This window comes from Diabrotica undecimpunctata, chromosome 1 (assembly GCF_040954645.1).
Source record: "Diabrotica undecimpunctata isolate CICGRU chromosome 1, icDiaUnde3, whole genome shotgun sequence".
Taxonomy (NCBI): domain Eukaryota; kingdom Metazoa; phylum Arthropoda; class Insecta; order Coleoptera; family Chrysomelidae; genus Diabrotica; species Diabrotica undecimpunctata.
Genome location: NC_092803.1, coordinates 22,089,634 through 22,116,235, shown reverse-complemented (window position 1 = coordinate 22,116,235; position 26,602 = coordinate 22,089,634). Strand labels below are relative to the sequence as shown.

The following is a 26,602-nucleotide window of genomic DNA, read 5'->3' as shown; positions in this document are numbered from 1 at the left end:
CCTGGATTTCAGACAATAATGATCAAACAACCGAAATAAGAGCCAGGATAGAAATAGCAAAAAATGCGTTTGTAAAAATGAAAACAATTCTCTGCAACAAAGACTTTAGATTAGAACTGAGAGTAAGAGCACTGAGATGCTACGTGTTTTTGTTACTGCAATATGGACTTGAAAGCTGGACATTAAAGCAATAACACATAAATAAGTTACAGTCCTTTCAAATGTGGTGTTACAGGAGGATGCTTAGAATAGCATGGACATAGAAGAAAACTAACACGGAAGTATTGCGAGAAATGGGCAAAGAATGCGAAATAATAAACACAATAATAATAAGAAAGTTACAATATCTGGGACACGTAATGAGAGGACAGTGATATGAACTGCTAAGGCTAATAATACAGGGAAAGATAAGATGAGGAAGGAGTATAGGAAGAAGGAGAGTGTCATGGTTGAAGAATTTAAGGAACTAGTCTAAATGCAGTTCTATAGAACTCTTCAGAGCAGCAGTAGATACAGTAAAGATAGAGATGATGATATCCAACCTCCGATCGGAAGACGGTACTTAAAGAAAAAGAAGATATCATACGAATCATCAGTCTGAGATGGCATGGTATACCATCTCACATGGATTTAAGTTTAAACTTCCATATTCATCATTATTCGTTAATTTTTTTATAGATATGGGACGGTATACACGTAAATCTTTCAAGACAATCCTGATGTGAAAATGAAATGCAGGCCATATTAGCTGTCCGAGAAAAAAAAAATGGGTTGGCTTTTAGCATCGAAGACCTACAATGTTCCATTTACGATGCTTAGATAGCGTGTTTCCAAGGATAATTGATGTTAATTAGGCTATATTGGCGGAAATAAAGCTATGTTTAGTCAATATTTGGAACGAGAAATTGTTGAACACCTTAAGGATTCAGAAAGCAGGTTTTTTGGTATGACAACAGTTGCAGTCGGAAGATTGACTTACGAAGTAGCAGAGGTAAAAAGAATCCCTCATAGATTTTCGCATCAAACCAAATGGCAGGCTAGGACTGCTTAAGAGAATTTAGGGAGATAAATCCCTTAATTTCCCTAAGAGTACCTGAATCAACGTCAGCTGCATGTGTAAGGTCTTTTAATAAAGCACAAATTTAATTATACTTCGAAAAATTGACAAATGTAATAAAAGATAATAATTTTGAGCCACATGAAATATGGAACATAGAAAAGTCGGGCTTATTCACTGTCCCTGTGCAAAACAGTAAGATTTTTGCTACTAAGAGAAGATTTAACAGCGATTATTGTATGAATGCTGTCGGGACTTTCGTGCCACCAGGATTAATTTTCCCCAGGAAAAATTTTAAGCTAGAGCTAATGAACAATGCACCCGTAGGAGCTGTAGGATTCACCCAAGAGAATGGGTGAATGAATTTTAAAGTTTTCTTTCAACGAATGAAGCATTTCATCAAGTCCAACTGAAAAAAAAAAGTTTTATTACTTTTATATGGGCACGGTAGTCAGAAAGGCCTTGAAGTGATATAATATGCACAATCTAATCATCATCATCATCATTCAATCTTCGCTTATCCACTGCTGGACATAGATCTCCCTCATAATTTTCCATCTATTTCGATCTTGTGCCTTTTGCATCCAATTCATATAACAACGTTTTAGATCGTCAGTCCAACGTGTTGGTGGATGACCTCTGCCTCGGTAGGCATCATCTCTTGGTCTCCATTCCAGTATCCGCTTTGTCCATCTATTATCTGTCATTCGAGCCACGTGACCTGCCCAGTTCCATTTCAGTGTTGCTACTCTCTCTACTCCTGTTCTTTGTCGTAGTTGGCGATTTGGGATCTTGTCTCGTAGTGAAATGCCCAACATAGCACGCTCCATCGCCCTTTGACACACACGGATCTTTTAAACTGTTCTCCTTGTCATGGTCAATGTTTCCGCACCGTAAGTTAACACTGGCAAAACACACAGATTAAACGTTTTTCTTTTAAGGCATATTGGTATATCAGACGATTTGAAAATATAGTTCAGCTTGCCGAAGGCTACCCAAGTCAGTCTTATACGACGAAGAAGCTCAACGGTTTGGTTATCTTTTCCTATGCGAATCTCATGACCTAGGTATTTATAGGCCATTACCTGGTCTGTGGATCTTGTTCCTACGCATATATCTTCGCTGACTACAAGATTTGTCATCATCTGGGTTTTAGATATATTTATTTTCAATCCCCCTTCTAGCGAGGAAAGGTAGAGCTGATTTAAAAGTTCTTTGGCCTCATCTATCCTATCAGCTATTAGTACAATATCATCTGCAAACCTTAGATGGCTAAGCTTTTCTCCGTTTATGTTTATGCCCTTGTCGGTCAGTTTTGCCCTTTTACATATATATTCCAAAAGCGTAGTGAACAGTTTCGGCGATACGGTGTCCCCCTGGCGTACTCCACTTTGTATCGGGAATTTCTGGGTTTGACGATCACCCACTCTAACACTGGCTGTTGCGTTTTGATATATGTGTTTAATTATATTTATATACCGATAGTCAATTCGGCATTCTGTCAAGGCTTCCAACATTTTTTGTTGATTTACGGTGTCAAATGCCTTTTCATATATTTTCTATAAGATTTTTTATTACCAGTAGGTGATCGTTTGTTCCATAGCCTTTTCTAAAACCCGCCTGTTCTATGGGCTGATAAAATCCCAATTTATTTTCTAGTCGTTTCGTAATTATTTTTGTAAATAGTTTATAAATATGTGAAAGTAGACTTATGGGCCTGTAATTCCTGAGGTCGGTAGCATCCCCTTTTTTATGAAGTATGATAATTTCTGCCTTATACCACTGGGTTGGTGTTATTGCTTCCTGGTTTAATCTAATGGTATTATATTATTTTGCTTTCCTCCTTATTGCACCCACAGGGTACAAGCGCTTGATGTGAGCTTTTGTCCTTAAACATTTATTATAGCCAAGTACTAAATAACTGGATTAGAAGCCACACAGGAAGAACTATGACTCCTTATTAAGTTGCTGCTTTATTTCAAGAAGCCTATGATAGATATTGGATTGACTGCAGGGTTGAAAGTGACGAGGAAATTTCGACCAGAATAGAACTCGCACGGAAAAACTTTATTAACTGGCGTTCTGTATTATGCAGTAGAAGTCTGTCGTTGACCACACGTCTAAGAGTATTGAAGTGCTACGTCTGGTCCACTTTGTTCTATGGATGTGAAACCTGGACAACAAAAATAAAAAATCTCAACAAATTAGAAGCGTTTGAGTTATGGTGTTACCGTCGCATGCTCAGAATCCCGTGGACAACACACATATCTAACGAACGCGTGCTAGAGACCGTGCACAAAGAGCGAGAATTGATCAACATCATCAAAATGAGAAAGGTCCAATACTTCGGTCATATAATGAGAGGACTTAAATATCGCTTACTCCGGTTAATCATTTAGGGCAAAATCGAAGGAAAACGTTGGGTCGGAAGAAAAGAACTGTCCTGGCTGCGTAACATTAGACAATGGACAGGTCGAACGGTCGAGGAACTGTTTCATCTAGCTGCCGACCGAGAATCATTTCATCAGCTTGTCAATATGACGATAGCCAACGCTTGAATACAAGCACGGCACACAAAGAAGAAGATGATAGATATTATATATTTCAAGAAAGCTGAGACATTGAAAAATGCTTAAAGCGATTTTATTTTAACTGGAATATGTCCACTAAATGCAGAGATTTTTCCCCATTATTTAGTTGCCCCAGAAGAGACTACCGATATACCAGGGGCTCCAGATGATCCAAATGTAGCTAAACCTAATCATAGAATGGTGAATCAATTTAGTGATAATCCTTTGCGTAACAAAAATATTCCTAACTCTATAAGTGTACATATATCAGATCCATCAAGTTCTATAATAGTAGCCGATACTACTGCCAGTATCGCCTCTTCCAGCTGCCAGTTAGACTAAACGCAAGACTAACAGAAATCAAGGAAAACATGGAGTACTTAACTCGACACCTGATGCCCAACTGTATCTGTAGCCAAACAGATAACTGCTAAAAAACTGATAAAAACAGAAAACTGCTAGAAAGCAAACAGTGATAGTTAAGAGGTACTTGCTGATGACGGTCACGATGAAGATGCAGCTTGTATCTTCTTTAATGAGCTATTTTCAACCTCTCGATTTAAAAAAAAAATGTATCAGATGTCAGATTTGTGCAAAATGGTCCCATGTTGAGTCCGCGGGTATAGACAAAAAGGAAAAAAACATACATTTGCGATATATGTAGAGTGTAGATTATTTTTTTATTTTGGTGTGCCGTCTTACCCACAAATATTTGGGTGAGATTGCATCTGTAATAGTTTTTTATTTATTTTTTTATACTTGCCCTAAATAATAAATGATGATTAAAATATGTTTTGTTTGGTTTTAGTTGTAAGTTATCATTTATCTCTGCTGAAACTCTTCACATGTCATTTCGAAAAAAAGTGTGAACTAACTAAAAAATGTATGCCATGTCAGGCAGACCGAATACGGCCGGTTTGCGCTCGACCGTTTTGCGCCCTTACCTGAAATCGACCGGTTTGCGCTTTGCAATTTTCATAATAGAAATATCTAACTACTATAGTTTCCATAATCGGCCGATTTGCGCTATCTAGCAATATAATTTTAATTTCATTCTACAATAATAGTCTGGTGAACCTGCAATGAACAAACTAACATGTCAAATAAACAGACAGAAACATCTTTTTCCTTTAGATTTGAAAAAAAAATGTCAAATCAAAACTAACAAAATTATTAAATTTTTCTAATACTGTCGAACAACAGAGTGTTCTTTAATCTTTAATACCTCTGTTCATAATCCTTCTACCTGGAAGTTAATTGTTTAGATATAATTAGTAACTAGAATTCCCAAAATGAGAGATCGCTGGAACTAACTTTCCTTTCTACCTGATGCGAACTGGTAACAACTTAAGTCATTAACAAAGGGTATGGTAACAGAAAAATTACCTGAAAATTCTACGTGATAATGACCATATTGATGGTCAATCATTTCTATTGCGTTCTTTGAAATTAGATTAGATTATGTGAGGTCGTTAAGGCCATGCAGCCTCACCGCACTTCGACCTATAGAGATCTTTTGTGCATACCTTAATCTAGTTAAACTCTAGAATGCCAATACTTCTGATGAAGTTGATTAGCTTCCTAGGTGACTTGTTTCCTAGGAATTTTAGTCTTTTGCAGGACAGTGCTACGCAGTTGCATAGTATATGTTCTGCCGTTTCTTTTTCATTGTGACAGAAACGACAGTTCTCACTATCTGATTTGCCCATCTTCTTGAGATGATATCTCAGAGGGCAGTGACCAGTGAGAAGGCCAGTGACCATTTTGATATCTTTTTTACTCGTAGTAGTAGGCGTGTAGTAGGCGACACTTTTATGAGCCTTTTTGCTTGCCTTTGTCCTGGTAAGTTAGACCAATATGATCTTAGTTGATTGAGTTCCCAGGTATGGAGTTCCTCTCTGATGTGGCTTTTCGATAGTCCACAGAAGGGTTCCGGACCCTGGAATGGGGTATTAGCTCCTTCTTTTGCGAGGCTGTCAGCTTCCTCATTTCCTGCAATTCCCTTGTGACCTGGCACCTACATCACAGTTACATTGTTGCGTTCCGCCAGCTTCTTGAGAGATTGTTTACAGTCCCAAACCAACTTTGACTCACATGTAAATGACTTTAGAGCCTTTAAGGCGGCTTGGCTGTCTAATAAAATAAAGACTTTTGCCCTACGGGTGTCTCGGTTGAGACATTCTTGGGCACTTATGTCTATAGCATGTATTTCTGCCTGGAAGATAGTTAGGGCGTTTCCAAGAGATTTAGATAGCCTGAAATTGGGCCCAATAACTCCCACTCCTGCCCTTTCATCTATCTTAGATCCATCCGTATACCATACGAGTGAACCTTATTCCACTTTTGGCTCAATTTCTTCACCCATTTGGTGGTTTTTTATGACCACTTCAAAGGGTGTTTCAAAGTCGAATTTGACTGGCATAGCATCTGTCGGCATGTCCTTAGAATCCAATGGAATTTCTTCTAAGATTTTTAGGTGGCCAACTAGATCTCCAGGTTTCATTATTTGTGTCTGTCGCAGTTTTAAGGCGGTAGTTACTGCCTCCCTCCTTATGCAGAACTGCAAGGGAGGAAGGTTCAGCATCGCCTCTAGAGCTGCAGTGGGACATGTTGACATTGCCCCTGTGATTCCCAGACAAGCTAGCCGCTGCACTTTTTGCAGCTTGGCGTTAGCTGTTGTTTGTTGTGTTTTTGGCCACCATACGAATGATGCGTATGTGACCATGGGCCTAATTATTGTTTTATATGACCAGAGAGTCATTTTTGGTTGTAGGCCCCAAGTCTTTCCAAACGTCTTGCGGCAGGTCCAACTTGCCACCAAAGCTCTGGATAAAATTTTTTCAATATGACTATTCCAGGTGAGTTTTTGATCTAGGGTTACCCCCAGATATTTTACTTCCTTGGAATAGTCTAATGTGATGCCATTCATAGTTGGAGCCTGTAAATTGTATTTACGTCTCCTTGTGAAAGGTATCAAAGTCGTTTTACTGGGGTTGACATTTAAGCCCTCTTTCGAGCACCAACTTTTAATTTCGTTAAGAGCAGTTTGCATGAGACTAGATATAGTCTGGTGATGCTTGCCTCTAATTGTAACAACTAGGTCATCTGCGTAACCTTGGGTTATAAAACCATAATCATGCAACTTAGTGAGAAGGTCATCCACAACCAAAGACCACAGCAGGGGCGATAATACTCCCCCTTGAGGGCACCCCTTTACCGCTGTGACAGTCACAGATTCTCCTCCAATACTAGCAGTGATGATTCTCGTTTTTAGCATTGACTGAATCCATTGTATTAGTGAGACTTCAATGCTCCTCTTTACTAGTGCTCTTTTTATGGATTCAAATAAAGTATTATCGAATGCTCCCTCTATGTCAATGAAAGCGCATTGAGATAGTAGGATCAAGAAATATTGTGAATCAGTGTGACTTAGTGTTTTAAAAATGTGCAAATTATTGAAACTTCGAAGGGAAAACCATGTGCATTGTATAAAGGGTACAGTTTTCTTATAAAAAAAAACAAATAAAGATGGTTCAGTTTTTTGGAGTTGTTTGAAAGAGGAAACTGAAAAATGTCGAGGCCACCAAATTATGGATAATAACACAATAATTAAGGAAGCCAAACATCTGTGTAAGCCGAGTGTTGCAGCGACAGAAGTGAAGCAGTGTGTCTTCAATGCTCGAAAAAGAGCTATGGAAGACAATAGTTATTTGCCGATGTCAAAAATATATCAAGATGAATTTCAAAGATTATATAGTCAAGGACTGGATTTCGTGACAGACATCCCAAAATTCTCTTCAGTTTAAAGTGGCTTAAACGATTGTAGAAAACGTGCGCGTGGGCTGCTCACAGATCCAGCGGCAGCATCCGAAATAGTATTTCCAGAAGAAATTATTACAATGAGCGACAAAACGAAATTTTTATTTATCGACAAGACCACTCTCTCGGGATACAGAATCTTGGTATTTGCCAGCAACAAAGCTAGGGAGATTTTGGTTAACAGTAAGGACACTGTATTTATGGATGGAATATTCAAAAGCTACAGTAAGCAATTTAGTCAAATATATACCGTTCATATCGATATTGGTAGTACGCCAGAGAAGACAAATACAATTCCATTGATATTTGCGTTACTTTCTAACAAAACCAAAGAGACATACGATATGTTATTTTCATCAATGAAAGAGAAACTACCAAATTGGAAACCATTTCTTATAAAACTGGATTTTGAACAGGCAGTGATTGGTGCCTTAGAAAATTATTTTCCCGAAGTCAAAATTTCTGGTTGTAATTTTCATTTAAATCAATGTATATGGAAAAATGTTCAAAATATTGGACTTGTTTCTAAATACACTGACAACCAAGAGATACGTTTGCACATAAGAATGTGTGCTGCGTTAGCGTATCTACCCATAGAAGATATCGATGATGGCTGGTTATGCATTCAAGAAACCTCTCCTATTTCTGAAAAAATGGAACAGTTTTATGACTACTTTGTCAAACAATGGTTAGAAAATACTCACATTACCAAGGAAATGTGGAATTGCCATGATCAAAGACATCGCAGTAATAACGTTTTAGAAGGTTGGAATCATCGTCTGAATACATTAATAAGACCACATCCCAATGTATTCCAATTAGTGAAGTGCCTGGTTAAAGAAGCAGAATATTGTGATCACCTTTATGATCGATTTACTTTCAATCTAGAAGGAAAGCGGCGCAAGAAAACATCTATTAATCTTGATAAAAGAATATCCCAAACTTTACAGAAATATAAAGATACAAGGGACTTAAGGTTGTGTTTAAGGACATTGGCATATATCCAGAAGCTGCAATAAATAGACAATTTTTTATTCCCAAGAATTTTTTGTATTCTACTGTATAAAAAGTTTGAAAAAAAAAACGAAAAAAAAACAAAAAGAATTTAAAAAAAAAACAAAAAAAAATTAACAAATTAAAAAAAAAATGAAAAAATAAAATCTTCTAAACACGCAAATGTTTATATTATGTATAAACTATGACAGTCCTAAGTCTGAATGAAAGTGTGAAGGAAAGATGGTTTATTTTTATTTTTTTATAGTTTTATGATTTTTTAAAACTAATTTTACTAGCCTAACCGTTACCTGATCGTTATGGTAGAATAAAATTAAACGTCGATTACAAGAGAGCGCAAAACGGTCGATATAAGAAAATAATTAGCTATACATCTCCATTGAAAGTGTTACAGCGCAAACCGGCCAATTTCAGGTAAGGGCGCAAAACGGTCGAGCGCAAATCGGCCGACACCAGGCAGATCTCCCCTAAGGTCTATGACTTGACGTATTAGTTTTATAGAAAATTGACTTGTGGCTAAATAAAATCAAATTAGGATATAGAATAATATGTAAAATTAATAAAATGTACGATATAATTTTATAATTTTTTTTTGTATATTTATTAAAATTGATAGTAAATATAAGACGAGTTGTTGAAAAATCTTATGAATATACTATGCAGCTGCCGTATTGATCTTTGGTGAACTATACCAAAGACCAAAGCATTTGAAAGGATCAAATAACGTAAATTCTGAGAGAGTTAACAGAGCAGATAAAAATCCTCTGTTACTTAAATAAGATCTTTTAAAATCTCTACCATAAAACAGATAAAATCAACGACACTTATTCCAAATGATTTCAGGTGAGCTTAGCAATAAGTAGTGATCGTGTAAATTTTGGAAGTTGTTTATACGTTTTATTAATAACATCTAAATCGGTTACAAAACTAAAACAAAATCACGTTTTTAAAAAAGGTGAAAAGATCTTATACAGATTTTGAGGGACCTAAAAGTTAAATGAGGGATAGCTGATGACAAATCCTTGAAGACGTACAACTGATTTTTTTTACTTTTCTTTCTTTCTTCCCTTCCTTTTACCCTAATAAGGTGTCGGATGATTTTTTTTACAAAGGTATAAAAAATACCCCTGCATGCATCTCTAAATGCAAGCAAACCCACACGAAACTATCTACAATTTCAACTGTTCGGAACTGTCCTTAAAAATCAATTTCCCGAGGGACAAGATACGTACGCAGTATATAATGTTGTAATCGCTTAGGGATATCGTTCCAGTCGAAGGATATTATATTGTGCGAGACGCAATAGCGGAAACGCGGAAACACTATAACTAGGTCGAAAGCAGAGGATGGATTTGAACGAGTGGTTGGTTTTGATCTTCTTTGAAGGTTAGAAACTTCTCGACAATCTAACACAAAGGGAAAGTAAGCAAATAATGCTCCATCGGATAATATTATAACTACGTTTCAGAAATTTCTAATTTTAGAGGATTATCTTGACGATGGGGCTAAACATCAACAAAGCTGATAATGCCTCGTTGGTAATGAGAGGAGGATGTACAAGGTGATTTAAAAATTCTTCTCTAAAACAAGGAGATAAAAAATAAAATATGTTTTAAATTTTGTGACCTTATATCCAAGAAGAAACATAAAGAATATTTAATATAAAGAAAAATAAAAAACAGGTGGACAAAGATAAACAGCAGCGAAGCAAAATCTATGACAAATATTTAACACATCTCGGTTTAAACAAAATTGGAAAAATAAATTTTGTACATAAAAAAAAAATTTGAAAAATATTTATTTTACAGAAAAATAAACTTATTTAATATATTTGTAACTAAAAGTTCATTCTAAAAAGCTAGTTTTAAGAACCTAAACAAAATATTCTCAAATATAAACATTTTTTTTCTTTGAAACCTGTAATACACATTTGCGGCTATTCCGGGTACTTGTCGCAATAATTTTATGTTATTTTTTTTAGATTTAGCAACTATACGTCCTGATTCTTTTTGAATTTTTGCGTAGAAAGTCGAACACCTTCGGAGGATTTTTTTTCCATCTTCCCCGACTCTCACAAGTAAATGGTGGCAATCTTTGGGGTTTTCTGGCACCTGCTCGTTTGCTAAACCTTCGATATCAAATAGCTCTGCTGCCAAGATGTCACGAAAAGCACGGATTTGGATTTTCTTTTATACAAGTGACACACTTGTATAAAACTCATGTATTTACTACCGATACTCCCAGAAGCATATCCATTCCTAGCTTCTTATACCATTTTACGCCATTTTGAAGCGTGGTAGCATAAGATGCCATCTGATCTCACAAATCGATCCCAGCTTTTCCTTTATTGTAGGCCGAATTGCAAGTGGCTTCTCTGTTGCCTTTCGGGATTTTCCTATTTTCTTTACTAGAACTGGCTCCTCTATGTCAGTGGTTGCTTCTGGGAGGTCTTCGAAATTTTCGGATTCCATCTGGTTTTCCAGAGATAAGGCAAATCACTACCACTTGTTGATGCTTGTACATTGGTAATACCAGAGGTGCCAGCTATGGCATCGTTCGGTTCCTTGGTTTCACCTGACTGTTCTTTAAAACCTTTTGTTTATTGAGATTACTGAAGTGTACATATATGTAGAGAAATATTTTTACTAATACTTTTTTTACTCCATTTTTAGGAATCAGAATGTGTTGGCCTAGAAGCCAACATCAGATGGGCAGAAGCCTTTATCCTGATGTACTCCGTTACTGACAAATGTTCCTTTGACGAATGCCATCGACTCAAGTTCCTCATTAACTACAATAAGAGAAGACGGCGGCTGGGTAGTCCCATCAAAGAAGGTTGTGGGGACGTACCGGTCGTACTGGTAGGTAACAAAACGGACCAACTCGAAGACAGAATGATCTCCTCCGAAGAGGGCCAAAGAAGAAGCAAAGAAATGGGCTGTGTATGTTTCCACGAGATCTCCGTTAGAGAAAGTATTGAACAGGTTAGTATAGCTTGTTTTACATAATGTGTGCAAATTCCATAAAAAGCGTGTAGATTTTTGAAAAAACAACAGAAGGTAAAAGATTGTAGATTTGACTGAAGCATTTGATTTGGTAATGCAAATAAAACACCTATAAATCTTCTTTATAGTTTGTCTATCCGTTTCGGAGGTTGGTGATCATCATACCAATTCAAATTTTATTGACTTCTTTACGGAACAATTCCGTGATTATTATATTAATTAAAGGTCTTGGATTTTAAAGCCTGGAAGTTCGTCTTTTTTCACTCCCTTTTTTTCTATGGTGTACAGATTCTTGGTAAATCGATTTTTTCCATTTTCCCCCCTACAAGGGGTGTTTTAGGGGGAAGCCCGGAGGTAGGAGTGGCAAACTTTTTTGCGTATAAGGTAAAAGAAATAATAAATTAGACTTACTTACAATCAATTTAATTTAACTATCAGACTACCAGTTTCGCTTTCTACAATATTCAAAGCATCTTCAGGTCACGATACAAAGTTAAATAAATGCTGAAAATAATAAACTCATATTAGGGTGTTGTCTAATAAAGGTAAAACAAAGATAGGTGATATAAATTATATAAATTACAGTAATTATGCCAATATTACATGTTTGTGGTTTTTAAAAATGAATAAAATGTTTAAGCAGACAAGGTAAGACCCACAAATTGGTAAAATAGTCTATTAAACTGTAATGAATTAATAAATAAACAAATAAATAAAACATTACTTACATGCCGGTACTCTATTAATTGATGGTTGAAAGAACATGGTTCAAACTATCTTGTATTGTTGATTGGAGAACTCAAGTCAACTATTGTAATTGTATTTATTTATTTGTTTATTTATTAATTCATTACAGTTTAATAGAATATTTTACCAATTTGTGGGTCTTACCTTGTCTGCTTAAACATTTTATTCATTTTTAAAAACCACAGACATGTAATATTGGCATAATTACTGTAATTTATATAATTTATATCACCTATCTTTGTTTTACCTTTATTAGACAACACCCTAATATGGGTTTATTATTTTCAGCATTTATTTAACTTTGTATCGTGACCTGAAGATGCTTTGCATATTGTAGAAAGCGAAACCGGTCGTCTGATAGTTAAATTAAATTGATTGTGAGTAAGTCTAATTTATTATTTCTTTTACCTTTTGAAATGGACTCACACAAGCAACACATTCATGATTTTTTGCGCATATTTTGAGGTCTCAAAATTGACATTCTTAACAAAATTCAGCTTATTCGTCTCGTTTTTAGGGGTCAAATCTCTGACGACTGGATTACTACGTCTTTTGTGTTTTTTTTTTACGTTACTATTATTCCCTATGTTAACTTATTGGAATGTTGTATAGCTGTACTACAAAATTACAATCTCTGATTTTCCCCCTTAATATTATTTTTTCTTCTTTTTGCTTTAGTATATTTTATGAAAACTGAGGATATCAATTTCACAATTCAACGCTACCTCTTTCATTATTGAATGTTCACCGGGAAATAAATGGTTTTTCCGTCCAAAATATATCGTTGCATATACTTGTTATACAAGAAAAGCGTGCAGAGGAGCATCTAGGGAATTGTTTTCAAGTTTTACGGTACGAGCATCTTGACATAGTATGAGAAAACAGCGGGAGATTTATCTTCTGTTATCTACAGACTACAAACACGAACGTTCGAAATAAAGTGCAATTTTTTCATTTATAGGTCGATATTTTTAATCAACGTGATGTGAGTACTTGTTTCTTGAGTATTACATATTAGAAGGACGAAAGAATAAGGGTAAACATAATTTATATACAGTAATACTGCCATATCTCGATTGCGATAAAAAAAGTATATAATGTGTTCATTTTTCAATATGTCATTTATACAATCATATGCTCAAAACGTTTACAAAAACAATGCATGCTAGTGATGGGACGTGATTTCACTACTGGTGATTTAATGACGGTGATTTATAAATCACCGGTAACAACCGTTCCTTGCTTACTTTGATAACCGTGACCAGTGACCAGATATATCAGATATCAATTTCACGGTCACGGTCTCACAAAACGTATGGATATAATAAATAATATATTCTCAGTGAACGTGACTTGGGGAACGGTGTCTAACATCTGGTAATTTAATAACGGTGTAATGCGGGGTATTTTATGCTATAAAAAAAAATCTACTGATATTTCCCTTTTTAAAATAATAATTTAAAATAATGTCATTAAACGTATTGAATATATTTTTTCTTTTCGTTTTAAAAAAAAAATTAAGTGAAATTCTAAGAGTTAATTTATTTAACCCCTTACCGCATAGTGGGTCATATATGGCACAATACTTAATTTTATACCTAACTGTTAGAGATCGAATCTTATTTTAAAGTATTTATACATGACATGTCAATATAGAGCACATATTTCGTATAACCGGTAATAAAGCGTCATTTCAATGCAGCAAAGTCTGACAGCTGTTCTTAAGAATTGTGCAACTTGATATTCAATTATCGAAGTTTCTATTAAATATTTTTGTAAAAAAATAGCGACATCAAGGATAGACCTTCAAGAAAGAATTTCTGTAAGTATTTTCACGTATTTCTTTATATTTCGGTATTTTTGGTCAAAAATATGCTTGTGCAATCCTCCTCCTCAGTCCTAACCCCTTTTGGGATGTGGTGACACATCAGGCCTTTACAGTTTTTTTACGATTTCCCTCCGTCCTTCCCTGTCCTGGGCTAGTTGTTCGGCTTCGTGTAACCCTTGGCTAATCAATATTTTTGTTTGATCTACCCAACGGCTTGGAGATCTTCCCCTAGGTCTCTTTCCTTCAACTCTACCCTCGGCTATCAGTTTTTCCATCGTACCTGTTCTTCTAGCAATGTGTCCAAAATACTGCAAATATCTCTGTTGTATTTGTTGTACTTTAAGTTGTTCTAATATCGATACGTTAGTGCGATGATCAATCCAGGATATTCTTAACATGCGGCGGTATACCCAGATTTCAAAAGCGTCTAGTTTATTTTTATCCGCTTTCTTTAAGGTCCACGTTTCGGATGCATATGTGGCTATGGGAAAAATAAGTGCCCTTACCAGCTTTAGTTTTGTGTGTATTGTTATGCTAGACATATATGCTAGGCATATATGCCATATATGCCACAATATGCACTGTAGTGCAAAACTCTCTTTCATATATGGCACAATATGCGTTCTGAACTACAAGACTGTTTCAAGTTAAGAATTCACAACTGAACAGATAGGCCAGTGCATTTCTTACGGGCGTATGTTGCCAATAGTTCACGGGACTATGCAGGGCCGGCCGAAATAACCCATTCTTTATTTATATTCAAATTTTTATTTATATTTTCCAATGTTAATCAAATTTATTTTAAAAAGATAGGTACGTATCTATTTAATAAGCTTAACGACTACAATTACTTATAAATATGGTTACATTTTCAGGGAAGTGATTTTAAAGATTATTAGAAAAATGTCTTTATTAGTGGTTAAAATATTAGGTTTTACGCAATTGGTTAATTATTATGGCACAGGTAATTCTGACAGCTTAGGTGTCAACTCTCAAAATTATTTATAAAATATTACTTTCACAATAGTTAATAAATAGAAAGCAATAATAATTAAGATATTGTGCTTAAACTTCCATTATCGGGCAAGCCGGGCTAACAGGCCCTAACAGTAAACAATATTGATTACTTTATAATTGACTATTAATAGTTTTCTAATTCTCTTTATGTACTTAGTCATTCCAAACAATAGTGTCATTTGGAAAGCACATTTGGAAAGCAGACAGATTTATGAGTTATAGATAAATGAGCGGTATGTTTTTCAAAATAGTGTAATTAGGTGAAGTGGAGATTATATGTTTGTCTGTATACATAAGCCCAAACTGCCCGATTACGTTTTTAAATTCTTCTGCCCGGACAAGGGTTAAGGCATAACCATCGCGCACTCAAATCTCAAGTGTAAAAAATTATATTGTTAAAATGGATCCAGTTTTGCCGTTTAAAAGTGGTCAAATTTTACATCTGAGTGCTAAAAAAGTGATCTTAAACGTAGTGAGATACCACATTAATTTGCTTCGAGATGAAAGTCAACGTATTGTATTCGACAAAGTATCCGCGATGACAGGAGTGTCAGTTCGTACGATTCAAAAAATCGTACAGGAAGACAAAGAAGGTGAGCTTTCTGAGGTAAAAACAAACAGAAAAAGAACCCGTTGCCGAAACAACTCCAGAGACTATACTTACGATGAAGGTGTTCGTATCGGCGTTCGTCGAACAGTGCATAGTTTTTTTTTTGAAAACATTCCTCCTACTTTGAATCGTCTTCTGCCAAAAGTGAACCAAGACGAAAACTTGCCAAATTTTACCCGCAGTACAATGTACAGGTTGTTAAAAGACATGAACTTTGTTTATGCAAAACGTGATAAAAGTGCCGTGCTAATAGAACGTCCTGATATAATTGCATGGAGGCATGGATATTTAAGGGCCATTAAACAATATCGGGCTGAGGGCTATGACATTGTGTATTTGGATGAGTCATGGGTCAATGTGGGGCACTCGGTTTCCAGAGAATGGAAAGACAAAACCGTCACCTCGGCAAGAGATGCGTTCATAAAAGGGCTAAGTACTGGACTAAAGCATCCCACTCAGCGTGGACCACGTTTCATCCTTGTCCATGCCGGAAGTGAAAATGGTTTTGTAAACGGTGCTGAAATGTTTTTCCTTGCAAAAAAAAACAGCGCTGATTATCACGACGAAATGGACGGTCCGTGTTTTGAGAACTGGTTTGAAAACAAACTGTTGCCCAACTTAGTTCGAAAAACGGTTATTGTTATGGACAATGCTCCATATCATAGTGTAAAAACCGAGTTGTTGCCTAACCAATCGTGGAATAAGAATAACATTATGGACTGGTTAAGACAAAAAGACATATTTTTTGAAGAAAATTATCTGAAGTGCGAGCTTTTGGAGGTAGTCGCGCAATTTAAACAAAATTTTGATAATTACAAAATTGAAGAACTTTGTAAACAACAAAATAATGTCAAAGTGCTTCGTTTGCCTCCATACCATTGCGAATTAAATCCAATTGAAATGGTATGGAGCCAAGTAAAAAGGCATGTGGCCGTAAATAACAGCACCTTCAAAGCGAAGGATATGGAGGACCTCATAAAAAAAGCGTTTTCAAATGTTACGTCTGATAACTGGAAAAACTATATTCAACATGTAATGACTCTGGAGAAAAAATTTTGGGAAGTGGACGGTCTAATGGAAGACGTAACTCCCATAGTTATAGATTTATATGATAGTAGTGACAATTCCGATTTGGATATGGACGAAGAATGTACATAGTTTTTGATAATTGTAATATTGTAAATATATAAATGTCAAACTAAAAAACCAAATAATTTGTTACATTTCTATGGTTCTGTTGTATTTTTTTTAAAATATACAGAAGTTTTTATTGTTTTTTTATGTTTTTTACTGACACTAATAATATCTACCACAATACTCACTCAATTTGTTCATTAAACAATTAAGAATATTTTTAAGAGTCTGATGATGACCTAAGCCGAAATTTAATAAATAACTGTTGTGAGAAAAAGACATGTCTTTAATTTTTATTTTTCAAAAAAACAAAAAAAATTTAAAGTTACCTAAGTGAAAAAACGTCTAATGTGCAATATAACATGCAGTTCGGCCCTGCTTTTTCGCTGCAACTCCACTACTCTCGCCTATCTCAGTCTATCGGTAGTTCTGGCATCACCGCTTCCCATAAGGCTCCTTTATGAATTCTTAACTTGACACAGACAGTAGGTATTATTTTTTTTTATTTTAGATAATGGATCCAAAAAAGTTATATGGTTAAACTCTTGTGGTAGTGGACATACCAGATGGTAGTGAAGACGAAGGGCTATCAGATGATGATATTTCCCCTATTATATTAGCCCCAGAGGCAGACTATGAAGATGATATAATAGATAATAGTGAATCAGATAATATTATCCCAGAAACGGATTTAGACAGCAGTTCAAAAAGCGAAGATGATATTTCTTTGGACGAATTACGACGTAATCCAATAAAGAATAGAAATAAAAATCATTCAAAGGAAATTTGGTAACATCAGATGATGATATGAGATTTCTCGGTTCTACTGACCTGCCACCTGAGTTGCAACAAATAGATTCCTCTTAAGCATTTTAAAAAAATTTTTTAACAAATGAGGTAATCAAAGATATAGTTTGTTAAACTATATTATATTCAGTGGAAAAAAGGCCTCAAAAACCTTTGAAACTTTCTGAAAATGAGCTAGAACAGTTCTTAGGAACCTGTATCTATATGTCAATAGCGCAATTGCTAAACGCTAGAAGTTATTGGAACTCCAGCCTGAATCATCGATTGATCTCAGATGTTATGTCATGCAATAGATGGGAAGAAATAAAACATTTTTTACATTTTACGAAGAAAAAACAATGCTATTGCTGCAGGTAATCCTGGTCATGATAAACTTGTAAAATCCGACCGCTACGAAATAAACTAAGGAATCAGTTACTTAAAGTTCCGAAAGAGGAATTTTTAGCCATAGATGAGCACATAATTCCAACAAATGCGCGTTCATCAATCTATAAAATAATATATTCCGCAAAAACCCCACAAATGGAGATATAAGGCGTTTGTTCTTATTGGTGTCAGCTGATTTTTCTACGAGTATGAAATTTTTATAGGAAGCCTAACAACATAACACAAACAGTACCAAGACTTATAAATCACAAAATATTATTTGATAATTGGTTCAACAGCGTCCCATTGCAAATGTATCTAACGAAACAGGCTATGTTACTAATAGGAATAGTTATAATAAATAGAGTGCCAAACAGTAATATGACAAAAGAGGCTGAAATAAAAAAGAACGACCGAGGAGCTATGGTAGAGAAAGTCGCCGCAATTGACGGTACAAAAATATCTGTTGTTACATGGTATGACAACAAATTGGTAAACATTTTATCAACATATGCTGGAAGTAGACCAACAGTTGAAGTTAAACAGTTTTCGAAACAGGTTAATACACATATAATGGTTCCATGTTCAAAAGCTGTAACGATCTACAACAAGTATATGGGGGGAGTAGATCTCCTGGATTTAATGTTGGGATACAATAGGATCAAACTCAGATCCAAAAAAAGGTCCATGCGTATATTTTTTCATATTATTGATTTGATGACTGTCAATGCCTGGATTCTTTGGAGAAGAAGTGACAATGAGCATAATAATTTAGCTCTGGCAGATTTCAAAATGGCAGTAGCGGAGTGTTTATGCAAAGATAATAAAGCTGGTTTTACTACAAAAAAGAATCGTCTGTATAGAGCTATGGAAAATTTACAAAACAAGAAAAAAAGTGGTCCAGCTACAGATATTCCAATGTAAGATGTACGAACAGATGGATATGGTCATCTTCCAATATGGTGTAGTGAAAGGCAAAGATGCAAATATTCCTGTGGTTCAAAAAGCTTCATAAAATGCGAGAAGTGTAACGTTTTTCTTTGCTTAAATAGAAATTGTTCTTACAACTTTCACACTGAATAATTATTATAATTAGAAAGTAATAAACGTAATTTTTTTTATTGATTTTACTTGTTGAATCTTGTTTCAATGCATAGTGTGCCATATATGACACACAAAAAAAATAAAAAAAAAACAAAAAACTAACCAAGTAGCATCTTTTTTAATTTTTTTACCGTAATCTTGAAGTGAAGTTTGTAATCATACATTTTTTTTCATAAAAAATACAAAATGATGTGTTTGCGCACCAAACAATTATTTTAGACTTTTTACTACTTACAACAGTGCGTTACTTCAGCGAGCAGAGTACGCGCCAAAGAGAACGAGAGACGATATCGAGACATCAACAAGTACTGTACAATTGTAAGCAGTTTGGTATAAAACAATAAATTTGTTCGTAAAGGTTTCCATCTACAAAAAGACGATGAAGTTTAGTTTTAACAGCGTTTTGTTACAGTTTTTAATAAAGCCAGTGTTACAGTCCGCCTAGTTTTTCATTTTGCCTATAATATAAAACAACAATAGACTAAACTAAACATAATGCAGTAAGGGGTTAAACAGGAACCGTTGTCAAAAGAAATTAAATGGATTAATTTATTGTTAGTATTGTAAATATATTATTATAAAACAAACCATCTATGTAGTTGCATTAGTTATTATATTATTAATATATTTATTAGCAGCAATATGTTTTTATAGTACACCTACTACAAAGTAATCGCGTTCGTGTTGTTTAGTTTATCCTTTGTACCCCTTTGTTTTCAGGTATGGGACGTTTTCAGAGACGTATGTCGCTTTTGGAGAGTCCACAGCAAAAATCCTTCGAAGCTGCGACGTAGCGCTAGCGAAAAGGATCCCATTTCTCCAGATACCATCAGGTTGTTGTGTTCCGCAGCTGTCTCCCCGAGTAGTTTGATTCCGTATGGATGTAGAACTTCAGGTACCATCTGTGAGTATAAGTCAACTACTAGTAAAATTTATAATTTAAAAAATAAATGTTTATTTATGCGATTGTCTTAAAATATCGGTATTGGTTCTTCTTAGGTTTCTCTTTTTATCGATTGCTTGGCGAAATAACCACCAGCCTGCTGTGATGCCAAGAGGAGATATTTATCTCAATCTAGTTGTTAAAAACCCAGAAGGCTCTTGGTTCTAGCGCCTTTTCTGTCGAGTGGTATAGAAAAATTCTTCTGGTCGTCTTTTTATTAAATAAATGAAATACGTATAAGCGGATACACAGGCGCAATATGCGTGAAATCAAATCTTAACTGTCTTTTCTTTTTATTCCGATTTACTCTTTATGTGTACGAGAAACCAATTCGCTAAGGATTTTTGCTTAGTTGAGGAGATATGTTGTGGAATGCAATTTTAGATTCCCCATGTTTCTAATAACATATTTATCAACGTCTGTTTTGCCTTTCAATTCTTAGAAGGCACAGATTAAAGAAGAAATCGGAATTGGTTTCGAAAATAAGTTTACGGATTTATTTATCAGATGTCGCTATTGCGTCTAGATCGAAGCCATTTTATAGTTGTTTCTAATATGACAGGAAATATTATTTTCTCGTTCAGAGCGTTTGTGAATAGCCGCTCCGAAGATCCCTTTTAGGGTGAAATACGTATAAGCGGATACACAGACGCACTACACGTAAAACTAAATCTTAACTGTCTTTTCTTTATATTGTAATCTTTATACGCCGATAAGGATAAGATGCCCTTGGACATCCCGTAAGTACCTAAACATCAGGTCTCCACTTTCCACTCCCCTTCAACAGGGACACATTATGCTCCTCTCGCAGTCACCGACAATACAGTCTTCCAATCTGAACCTGACATACTTTTGCCCGAGTTTGAATTTGCTCTGAAAAGACTTATGTGGATTATGTGGAGTGAGAATATTACATCGATTGTGTAATGAAATCTGGCACACACGCGAGTGGCCTGAGGATTGTAGAAAGACCAAAATCATACCTCTACATAAAAAAGGTCCAACAAATAATTGTAATACCTATAAATTACCAGCCCTAATATCTCACACCAGTAAAGTTATCCTCTACATCCTACAACGTCGTGTAGAAAACTTCGTAAATTGACAAATAGTACTTAAACAGGCTGAATTTATGAAGGTCAGTGGTACTAGAGAACAAATCCTTAATATAACAAACATTATAGAAAAAGCCAGGGAATATCAGATCCCGATATTTATATGTTTTGTTGATTACACAATGGTCTTTGATAATGTTAGATGGGACAATCTATGGAACATACTGACGACAATGGGTGTACCCGAACATTTGACTAATCTTTTTAGCAAACTATATCAAGATAACCTGGCATATAGTCGAATATATATATATATATATATATATCAGATATATATATATATATATATATATATATCAGATATATATATATATATATATATATATATATATATATATATCTGATAAATGCACTTTGGAGAAGGGAGTACGCCAAGGATGCATTTTACCTCTCTTATTATAAGCTACTTAGTTACAGCATGAACATATGGGAGAGGGTAATTGATAGCTAGATACGGGAAGATACTGAAATATCCAAAATTTAGTTCGGATTTATACAAAGCAGATCAACAACAGAAGTAATTTTCATTATAAGGAAGCCAATGTATAAATATAGGAATAAATACACAAACGTTCATATGGTATTAATAATGTACTTCTCGTGTCCTCTTCAGCTTCAGTCAAATTGTGAGCTTCCACTGCTTTACGGCACCCAGGGCTCTTTCGTTGGCTTGCTTTAGGTGGTATTAGGTACAGGTTTATTGTAACTGTTCGCACACAGCGCCACAGTTACACTGACTATCTTCGGCGTAGCTCCACTTTTTCAGATTGTACTTACAGTGGCTTCACTCCACTCCGCAGCTGCTGTAGATGTTTCCAGATGGAGAAAGTAAGGTTGATCTGCTACTTATGGTAGAATAGAGGTTGTGTATCGTGTTGGCGCCAAAGTTCTCTCTTCCATTAGATTAGAAGGTCTCTAGCTATTTTTTATGACAAAGAAAGCTGCGGCGGACTTTATTCAGGCGTGTTATTCGGCGTGATTATGTAAAGGTGACGGTGGTATTTGTTTCTATTTCTCGGCCTCTACGGCTACAGCTCTTCTGATCTTAGGTGGAACTATTCCTGCAATGGAGTAGATTTTAGGGACTGGGGTGGGTCTAAGGCATCCTGTAATGATTCAACCCGTTTCATTTAGAGCAGTATCTACCTGCGAGGCGTGTTTAATCTGTATGGAATTAGTTGATCTTGATAAAGAGTGTATTATAGTATCTAAAGAGATTTTGTATTGGATCCTCGGTGAATATGTGGAAATCATGTGTGACAGAGTAACAGCTACTGCTAAGACAGGTATAGAATATTTAATGTATGTATAACGTAAGATTAGGATTAAATTATATAGCTCATTAGTAAGTTTTTATATATTTACATTAGTACTGGATCAGATACTAGAAAAGTTTTAATGTGACATCTCTTGGTGCTCACGATTGGATGTTTATAGTAGATACTGAAAGGATATTAGACTAAAGACAACAGCAGTAGACGCAAACCAGAAAAGAAGTCGACCCCGTATTGAAATAAGGGCAAACATAATAAAGATATTAAATCAGTTCCTTTTTGGCTAATATCTTTGATAATTTCGTATATTTATACAAAACAAACATTTCCAAATTCTTTTTTATCTTAATTATCGATTCAAAAGAGGTTTATATTCTATTATTAAGCAATTTCCTCTATTGTATACCTCACAAACAGTTCGACCTCCATCACTCGATTAACAACAGATGTTCCTGGACTTTTATCGTATTTAGGCCATTGGGGTAACGACAAAGACAGACGCGGCTGATGCTAATCTGATCTTTCCCTATTGTCTTTTCGTACTATACCAATTTCTGCATTCCCTAATCAGAATTCTTGCCATTAATATTAATTGAAATAAAATTACATTCAAGATGTAGAAAAGATTCAATTAAGACATGATAATACTAATTATTAAATCTACATGGAATATATAGAGTGTATTTTGGTTATCTTCTTTTTCTCCCCTAATCATTTTACATCAAAAGTCATGGAAAACTATTTGTAGAGGACTGAAATGTATATTGTAAACAAATGTTAAAATTATTCTACTCTTTAAACACATTCTAAAATTTTACAAAAAATATATTACAAATATAGTACATTTTCCAGAATTATTGTAAACCTTAGGCCACACGTAGTGCAAAATGTGCATAACGGATTGCGTTTGGTCATAATGAAGTTGGATATTAATAAAATTTTAAACAATTAATCTGCAGTACGGTCTTCTGGCCTAACTTTTACAATACTCTGACAAGTCTATTATATTTTTCCAAAATTTTTGAATGTATTTAATTCCTAGAACAATTTTAATAGTCGTTTTCAAGACAAATTTTAGTCCTCTATAAATACACTTCTCCAAGAAATTAACGCACCACTTCAATAAATCAATTTTATTTGTAAACAGGCAAAGAATAAAAAATAAAACTTAACCAGATTTATTCTACATTTTATTAGTAATTATATCAATTTGTCTAATCATCAGAAAATGTTGAAGTACAGGAGAAAAAAAATAAAACGGAAAATTCTAAAAAAAATAATAAAAAGAAAAGTAAACTAAAATATGAAAAAAGTCTTAATAACAAGTGTTTCCACCTCTACTACGTATAACAGCCTCACTCGTTGGCCCATCTTCTTTCTTCTTTAAGTTCCGTCTTCTATCGAAGGTTGGAAATCATCATGGCTATGGGGACTCTGTTGACTGCCGCTCTAAAAAGTTCTGCACTACTGCATTCAAACCATTACCTTAAGTTTTTAAGCCAGGATATTCTTCGTCTTCCCACATTTCGCTTTCCTCGGATTTTGCCTTGCATAATAAGTTGTAATAATGCGTATTTTTGCCCTCTCATCACATGTCCCAAGTACGTTGGCCCATACTTAAAATTAATTGCTGTATTTCATTTTGGTCTAGTTCTCTCCAAATCTGAATCAGCCTCTCTCCTACTTCCTGTTAGTTGTTTGGTTGGATCGGTGTCGGTCTTATTCGCCTACCAAGGATATCCCAGAGATTTTCAATCGGATTTAAATCCGCACTATGTGCTGGCCATTCCATAGTGTTAATTTCTACCTCTTCTAAATAATTTCTGACGATCTGTGCAGCGTGAGGTCTGGCATTAATATAAGGTCTGGATATAAGGAGCGAATGGTACTACATATTGCTCCAGGATCTCCAGTATGTACCTTTCAGCTGTAACAGTTCCATTTTGTATGACCACTACGACCGTACGTGCGGTCAAAGAAATACTACCCCACAGCATAACGGATCCTTCACCAAAAAATGTGGTGTGTGAGAAGTTACACTGAGCATATGGTTCGTTGGGTCGTCGCAACACACGAACACGTCAGTCTTTATTGTACAAACAAAATCGGGATTCATTAATAAATAGCACTCGTTTCCAGTCAGCCTCTAACCAATTAACGTGTTTTCTGGCAAAATGTAGTCTCCCCTTCGATGCTCTGCAGTTAATAGAGGACCTTGGGCGGTAATCCTAGGTGTTAAGTTGTATTTCCTAACTCCCTGGCGAACAGTTTCAGTACTAATTTGTATAGCATGCACGTCTCGAAACTGAATTTGTAGACTTCGATGTATTACAAAACGTTGTTGAAGAGCAGAAATTCTTAAAAATCGATCTTGAATAGGGGTAGTTACTTGGTTTCGTCCTTGCCCTGGTCTGCGAGTATGATCCATTGTTTCGAGGAATCTTTCTAATACCCGTGAGACGGATGTGTGGGACTCATCAAACCGGCGGCCAATTCTTCGGTAACTCCAACCTTCTTCCGACAGTATCACTGCTTGGGCACATTCATCTCGGGTTAAATTACGTGATTAACGCTCCATAATAAACACAATTAACAATAATCAACAATTAAACACTAGCCGAATAAAATTCGCGAACACTTCGAAATTAGTATATCTATAGAATTAGTGCATTTTTTGCTTCTTTTTGTTTTGTTGCAAAAAATACTATAACGATAAAACAAAGTCAATAAATATAGAGTGTACGAATAGCATATACAAGGGGCTAGCAAAATATAACATTACAATGGAAATTTTTATTAATGCTAATAAAATATTTTAATATTTCAAAGTGGTGCGTTAATTTCTTGGAGAAGTGTATTCTTACCTCATGACTTTTCACGTAAAATAATTAGGGAAGCTGAAATTCAACAGTTTAGAATTTCCCATTGAGTTTCCTATATATATTTACAGAGTGAGTTTTAAGTATGGAATGCCTCAATTATTTCGAAAACGACTTTTATAGATTTTGGTGTCTAAAGGTCTTGTGATCCAGAAATAATATAGATTCAGAGATAATATGATAATATTTAGGTACATTTATGTCAAATCTTCCGTTTATCTGGAGATCTAATTAACTTTCTTATATCAATGGATCACCCTATATATAATTTACCTTTTGAAGACCTTAAAAAACACATTTCCTAAATAACGGAGATCTGACAGCAATTTAAATACCACCATAATATTGGTCGCATCTACGTAATAGTATTAATAAAATATATAAAAATCGTGGCAAGCGTCTTCGAGATAATTGAGACGTTCCACATATAAACTCAATCTATAAATGTGTTTTTACTGAATAATCCCCATGAAAACAAAATTCCTAAGAGTAGTCTCAGAATTATAAGCGATAATTTCCTCCTCCGCCTATGTTTACAATACCAAACGAAAAAACACGAAGTTGAACACAAGAATGTTTATCAACAACCTAATAATATCTGCGAGTTTGTAGGATATTCACTTACCTCTAACACCAGAAGATTTCAATGCGACGCTTTGTTTGTTATCAAATTATTAGAAAAAGAAACTCTCAAAAATCTCCGATTGTTTTTCTTGGAGATATCAAAACAATTCAAATTTTATTGTTTTTAATTTGTATAAACATCAAAGTCCAGACACATCTAAATATTGTTATAATAACAATGAGTGGGAGGTTTATCCCTTGTTTTTTTTTGGTAATTTAGAGAATTGATTTTAGGGTTGAAAGGTTTAGGATGAACCAACCCACACTTGAAGGTCTTTAGTATGCAAATTTTCTCTTGTTTCCACGATTGGAAATCACGAAATAATTCATGTGTCATTATTAACTGACGGAGCAAGTATACAAGGAGAATAGAAAAGTCATAAATACTAATATGTTAGGGAAATAAGCAAAAAAGTACCCTGTTTGTGACACTGAATCGGCCAGGCAAACGACAGTTGTTTTGAATAGTAGGGACCTCCGTAATAAAAACCGTTATTAACAAATTAAAGTCAAAAAACGGTAAATTTCCACTTTTTTCGTCTTCAGCAAAAAGTGAAGCATTTGAAACAAATTTAAATCTAATAAACGTCAAATAAATAAAGTCAAATAAAAATCTTCAAAATGGCGTTTTTTAATTGTCTTTAACCTTATTTGTTACTTATAAAGTTGCAAAATAAATCAGAAATTTC

At 34.9% G+C, this 26,602-nt stretch overlaps 1 protein-coding gene across 2 annotated transcripts in view; it reads left to right on the top strand.

Annotated features, from left to right (window-relative positions):
- LOC140446349 (ras-related and estrogen-regulated growth inhibitor) overlaps positions 1-26,602 on the top strand; it is a 248,757-nt gene that overhangs the window by 189,519 nt on the left and 32,636 nt on the right. For both annotated transcript variants that reach the window (XM_072538894.1, XM_072538898.1), the window contains exons 4-5: positions 11,133-11,444; positions 19,799-19,982. In XM_072538894.1, coding sequence (XP_072394995.1) covers positions 11,133-11,444; positions 19,799-19,982 — 496 coding nt within the window. The remainder of the gene's footprint in view (positions 1-11,132; positions 11,445-19,798; positions 19,983-26,602) is intronic.